At 40.0% G+C, this 6,777-nt stretch overlaps 1 protein-coding gene across 1 annotated transcript in view; it reads left to right on the top strand.

Annotated features, from left to right (window-relative positions):
- The first annotated feature begins 814 nt into the window (after positions 1–814).
- LOC110032871 (lysine-specific demethylase JMJ705-like) overlaps positions 815–6,777 on the top strand; it is a 70,519-nt gene continuing 64,556 nt past the window's right edge. Inside the window, exon 1 of the mRNA XM_020736645.1 lies at positions 815–1,857. Within this exon, the coding sequence (XP_020592304.1) occupies positions 1,047–1,857 (811 nt within the window). The 5' untranslated portion in view covers positions 815–1,046. The remainder of the gene's footprint in view (positions 1,858–6,777) is intronic.

The following is a 6,777-nucleotide window of genomic DNA, read 5'->3' as shown; positions in this document are numbered from 1 at the left end:
AATATTTTTAAAAATGAGCATAAAATGTATATATAAAAGTAACATATTTTTATGTGTGTCACTGATCATACCGATCATTCTGCAATTTGATATCTAATGTCAAAGAAGGATGTCAAACCATGACATCATATCGATCCAGGAGATGGAGAATCGCAGCAGAAGATAACACGAGACGAGGAACAGTAGAGAAGAGAAGGAGAATCGCACCAGACCGATCCAGGCTTGGAGAATCACATCAGAAGAATCAAACGAGGGTATTATTGCGATAGGTAAACATATACGCGAGACGCAGGCTATGACCCACGTTCCACGTCTAACAAAAATAAAAAAGCACGTATCCTGAAATGAACGTCAAACCCACAAAACAAACACCCACATGGCATTTTGAAAAATCACAAGCAGCAGACAAGCTGCCCCAAATGGACCCTAAACACCCGCCTTAGGTACATATTATCCTTATCATGCCCAAACTCTAACAACTCATAATCACTTGCCTCGCTTCATACACATCAAACTCATATTAATCCAACAAAGAAAGGGCATGCCACCAAGCAGCCTCCATAACAAATCTTATTACACCAATGCGAAACACAACCTTTATACGTGGGTGCTTTGATAACATCAATGGAAAATCATAACAGTAATACTCAATTAAATAAATATTTAAATATCGTGCTTATTTAGTCGGTCACCTAGGCCTGATGGGAGAAAATGTGGGTGGCGCCCAGAGCGCTCTGCAAGTTTACTTCTAGAGTTCTGCCGAGCCGCTTGGTTTTCCCTCCCAGTTAACATAAAATAAACCTCGCACTCGAAGTCTCAACCATGCTCCACTTCTGCCATTTTCCCCTCTTCCCCATTTACATCAAAACAGAGGGAGCAGAGGAGAGAGAGAGAGAGCCAGATGGAGTTAGAAAGGAGGGCGGAAGAATCTTCTCCCTCTCATCAAAAATAGCCAAAGAAATCGTAAGAGAGAGCTGCAGCAGTAGAATCTAGTCTTCGTCCTCGTCATGCTTAAACCTGGATGAAGAAATCCTTTTCTTTCTCCAATGGCACTGGACCCTGTTTTCTCTGAGGTCCTCCCATGGCTCAAGACCCTCCCCCTAGCTCCGGAGTACCACCCAACCCTAGTAGAGTTCCAAGACCCAATCGCTTACATCCTGAAGATCGAACAGGAGGCCTCCCGCTACGGCATCTGCAAGATCGTTCCCCCTGTCCCCGCCGTCCCCAAGGCCATCGCTGTCACCAACCTGAACCTCTCCTTTTCGGCTCGCTCACCCTCTGGCGATCCCACATTCACCACGCGCCAACAGCAGATCGGCTTCTGCCCGCGGCGCCCACGCCCTGTCCAGAAATCAGTTTGGCAGGAGGCTAAAGCACGTAGCTTCGAGCGTGCCCACCTTCGAAAGTGCCGCAAGAAGAACAAGTCTTCTTCCTCGCTTTCTCCCATTGAGGTTGAATCCCTCTTCTGGAAGACGGCAGCCGACAAGCCCTCCTCAGTAGAATACGCGAATGACATACCGGGCTCCGGATTTTCGAAGCTGAGGGAGGAGGAGATCGATATGACGGCTGCTGAGAATGTGGGAGAGACGGCGTGGAATATGAGGGGAGTGGCAAGGGCGAAGGGGTCGCTGCTGAGGTTTATGAAAGAGGAGATCCCAGGTGTGACATCGCCCATGGTGTATGTGGCCATGCTTTTTAGCTGGTTTGCCTGGCACGTTGAGGATCACGACCTGCATAGCTTGAATTTTTTGCATATGGGTGCGGGTAAGACTTGGTATGGAGTGCCGAGGGATGCGGCCCTGGCATTTGAGGAGGTCGTCAGGGTACATGGCTATGGTGGGGAGGTGAACCCTTTGAGTAAGTGCATTTGCATTCTTCATGTTTTGGTGTTGCTTGAACCTGCATTTCTATTTTTACAACATGGAAGTGACTTTTGTTTGTTTGTTTTTTTTTTTCTTTATTGTTGCTTATTTGGGACATTTTGATGCATACCACACAATTCTTATGTTAGTACATATCTAACATGTAAACTTTGATATTTACTAACATTTCACACAAATCCTTACATTACATAAAAATACTCTAATATTTTCTTTTTAACAATTGTGTGTTATGTGTGTGAATCTCTCTCTTTTGGCCTATCTCTACTGTAATTCCTTGTTCTTTTTTTATTCTCTCTTCATTCATGAGTACCCCCGTAGTTTTTTATTTTGATGAGGGCTTGGCTAGTTATGATTGGGAAGCATCAACTAACATGAGGGTGTGGCTAGTTATGATTGGGAAGCATCAACTAACAGCTTTGGTGGGAGATTGGAAGTAAATCTAGCAGCTAAGAATGATTTTTAGTAAGTTGCTTTGCTTCTATTTTAGCTACAAAATCATTGTCTTGTCCCCAAAGAGAAGTTAACATTAATTATTTTAACTTTCAATCAAGTTGGAAGTAATTATTTAGATTTTAATTCTATGTTAGTTGAGTTACCTTTTTTTTTTAATGTGTAACTTGGTCTTAATTTTTCTAATTTCATTGTATGCTTTGGTTTTCTATTTAGCTTTGTGCTTCATCGGTAGCGTAGGCTTTTATTAAATATCATTGGATTGTTACATGGGTTAATGAGATATGATCGCTTCACACACAATGATCACTTATTATCATTTTAAGTTTGGTGGGTTAGTAAACACTTATTAAATTAATAATAAACATGATTTAACATATCAATTGGACTACCATATTATTCTAAAATACGAAATAATCCAATGTAAAAGTCCATAATTACGTCCGGGCATGATGACCCAATAACACAAGGGCCTAGTGAATTGAAAATGCAATCAAAATGGAGAAAATGCCACTAGAATGTCTAGGGTTCACAAGATTAGACTCTGTGGCAGTGATGATTATGATGTATGTGCTATGCATTAGATATTATATGCATTCTTTTTTTTTATTTACCTACTAAAGACGTAAAGACATACTATAATAGTGGCAGCAATGTAATGTGTTAGCTTATTGACACCGAGGTTTGAAGTGTTTGCTATCGTAGTGTCCTTTATGGTTGTTTTATTTCAGTTTTGTTTATTTTTCCTGTGTTTTCTATTACTTTATTTCTTTGGATGACAAACTTGTAATTATGAAGGGTATTAGTTTAAGCAAAAAAACCCGTAGGATGTTTTAGTTGGTATTTTTTCAAGACTTTTCTAGTTTTTTTCTGATTGGTGGCTTGGCATTCATTCTACCTCCTTGCTACTGTATCCTGAGGTGGCTCTCAGGTGATGTCTTGCCATTAATATAACTGAGTTCTCTCAGAAATCCATTTATTTTCTTGCAATTCTTCTTCCTATTCTCTATTTGTCCAAATCAACATACATGCTATTATCATTTTGGTATCCGGGCAACATGTTGCCATAAAGAAATATTGCAATAACCTTTCAACAAATGCTTTGCAAAAATTACAACATGAAATCAGGCGACTACAAGAGTGACTTGCTGCCTTGGAGAAAAAAATTCAGAAGATCGAATAGTAGAATCAGGATTGAATGCGAAGCATGAAGAAGGTGAAAATCCTTTTCACTAAGAATTTTTCAATAATGAGGTGCAAATAGGTGTGTAAATAAGTCAAATAGAGCTTGAGCCATGCCATTAGTAAGCTCGGTTTGTCAGACAAATTGTGCGCTCAAATTAGATCTCAAATGTTCAGCTCAGGCTCGCCTCGTAGTGGTAGCAGCTGGCTCAAGAGCCATCTCGCGAGCTCGAAAAAAAAATAAAATTTTATGGAAGCTCACTGGAGAATGTATTGGTGGCCGGAGGAGGAGGAGGATGCAACAACAACTCACTGGTAAATGCATTAAAATGACTAGCGGTGGGCTAATCGAGCTAGCTCGCTAGCTGACGAGTCAAGCCGGGTTGAGCTCGAGTTCTTTTAATAAATAAGCTCAAGTGTAAGCTAGTGCTCATGGCTTGATAAGTTCGGCTTGCGAGTTCGTTAACGAGCCAAGCTCGAGCTGGCTCACAAGCGGCTCTACTCATTTACACCCCTAGGTGCAACCGTTGCATGCGTAGAGGAGAGAAAGACACCACAATGTTGTTGATTTTTGAATCAAGATGGGTATTTCGGATTTTGAAGGCCGATTAGATTCAAATGAATTTATTAGTTGGCTACACACCATAGAGCGAATTCTTGAATATAAAGAAATTCATCCAGGATAAATTGTTAACCTTGTAGCCATTAAATTTAGGAAGAACACGTCTCTTTGATGGGAAAATGTGAAGAGAACACAACAGAGGGAAGATCGATCCAAGATTACCACTTAGAGCAAGATGAAGAAAGAAATACAACGTAAATTCCTTTCGGAACACGATAGATAAGAGGTGTTCCTTCGACTATACCAATATGTTGCTGAATTTGAACTAGAGCCGAAATGTAACCTTTTTGAACTCGAAGAACATACAATTGCAATTTTCTTGGATGGTCTATGACCATCTATGGCTAATGTGGTTCAACTCCAGCCTTTCTGGACACTATAAGATGTAATTAGCTTGGCTGCGAAGGTAGAAAAACAACATAAATTTGGTAGGAACCTTTCAATGCACATTCCTACCACCGACTTGGTCAGTTCTATCAAACTGATTCAAGCCAGGATGCAGCCCGACAATCGATGAAATGTAACCTTTCAATGCACATTCCTACCGCCGAAATGTAACCTTTTTGAAAACAAGCATAACACCAAACTAGCCTCTGGGGACTATTACCACATACATGTGAGGAACTTCATCCAATAGATGATGCTTTCAATGTCATTTAGTTGGCCACACAACCTCAAATTGTTTAAGTTGGCGTGTCACTTGGTAGAGGAATCCAAATTGGAGGAAGATGATGCTATAGAAGAAGACAATAATATGATAAGGGAGCAAGTGATACATGTGGACAAAGGGGAATTATTTGAGATAAGATGTTTCCTAGGCGTCGAATAGTTTTCCAATAAATATTGGTTACGACACCATGTTTTTAGAACCCCGTTGTATGGTATGGGATAAAGTTTGTAACTTTATCATCGACGGTGGAAGTTGTGAAAACTTGGTTCCAATAGTTATGGTGGTGAAGCTTGGGCTTGCTACATAATTACATCCCCATCTCTATTGTCTCATGCCTCAAGTATGTAGTTGAAATTAAACCACCCGACTGTGTCAACTTTGACAATACAACTGCTGTATGATTCATGATGGATATGCAAAGACTTATTCATTTATTAAAGAGGGAATTCAAACTATTTTGGTGCCAAAGGTAGAAATTTTGTAGGGGACTGAAATCAACACTTTTACTCCATTGCTTTTGAAAGATTTGAAGGAGGCGGTGACAGGATAACTCCTAATCATATTCGAAAATTTTGGACAAGAATCAATACCCCCTTCTAAAGGCTAGTGATTGATACAACAGTTAGAAGACATCTTCCCATTGGGCATGCCTGTAGGATTACCTTCTATTATAGGTACAACATTCCATTGACCTTGTGCCTGGTTTAGTCATCCCCAACAAATCTACATATATGACGTCTCTAAAAGAACACAATGAGCTTCAACGCTAATTGGAGGAGCTGATCCGCAAAGGCTTGGTGCGGCGTAGTGCTAGCCAGTGTGCAGTTCTGACTCTCTTGGTTCTGAAGAAGGACGGGAGATGATACATGTCCATTGGCAGTCATGCTGTAAATAAAATCACTGTCAAATATAGGATTTCCATTCCTCGATTTGACGACTTTTTTGGTCAATTAGTAGGGGTGGTTATTATCTCCAAAATTGACCATTTTGATCAATTAGTAGGTTTCCCATTCTTCAATGCGACTGAGAGAACAATGGAAAATTATGTTTATGATAAGAGATGGGCTATATGAATTGACGGTGATACCTTTCGAGTTTTCAATGCCCCAAACTTTTATGAGAAAGTTTGTGGTGATCTATTTCGACTAAATTTTGATTTATAGATCTAACAAGGTTGAATATCTGTAACATTTACATGGTATTTTATAGGTCTTACGATTGCGACAATTTCCGAATAAGGTTGAGTGTTAATTCCTAGTTTCCCACATCAATTTATTGGAATTTGTGATCTCGACAGTAGGGATGGAGGTGGATTCCCACATAATTGTTGCTACCAGGGATTGACCGACACCTACATCCTTCACTGAAGTAAGAAAATTCCACAGGTTGGCCCTTTTTTATTGTCTTTAATCAAGAGCTTTAGTAACATTGCTGCCCAATTAACCGAATTGCTCAAGAAAACTCATTTTTGCAGATCCGAGCAATCACGACTAGGATTTCATTATTTGAAACAAGCCCTATGTACAACTCCAGCCTTAATGCTCCCATATTTTGATCTTTTGTTTGAGATGGAGTTTGATGCATCCGACTTCGGCATTGGAGTAGTCCTCAAGTTAATAAGGGCATCCCGTAGCATTTTTTAGCTGACGAATTACCTTAACTACTCCATATAGAAATATTCAACATATCACAAACAATTCTATTCTATCGTAAGGGCTCTACAACGTTGGCGCATTATTATTTAGCTTAAGAATTTGTTCTCTTTACAGATCACAAAGCTCTTAAGTACCTTCAAAGTCAAAATAAATTAAAAGGAAAACACACCACATTGGTTGAATATATTCAAACTTTAATTTGATCCTCAAGCACAGATCAGGGCTTTCTAATCAAGTAGCTGATGCTCGAAGCCGACGACAAGCTATTTTGTCGGTCATGCATGCATGGGTTATGGGCTTTCAGCTATTACGAGG

This window comes from Phalaenopsis equestris, unplaced genomic scaffold (genome assembly GCF_001263595.1).
Source record: "Phalaenopsis equestris unplaced genomic scaffold, ASM126359v1 Scaffold001042, whole genome shotgun sequence".
Taxonomy (NCBI): domain Eukaryota; kingdom Viridiplantae; phylum Streptophyta; class Magnoliopsida; order Asparagales; family Orchidaceae; genus Phalaenopsis; species Phalaenopsis equestris.
Note: the sequence above shows the minus strand (reverse complement) of the source record. Positions and strands in the feature narration are given on the sequence as shown.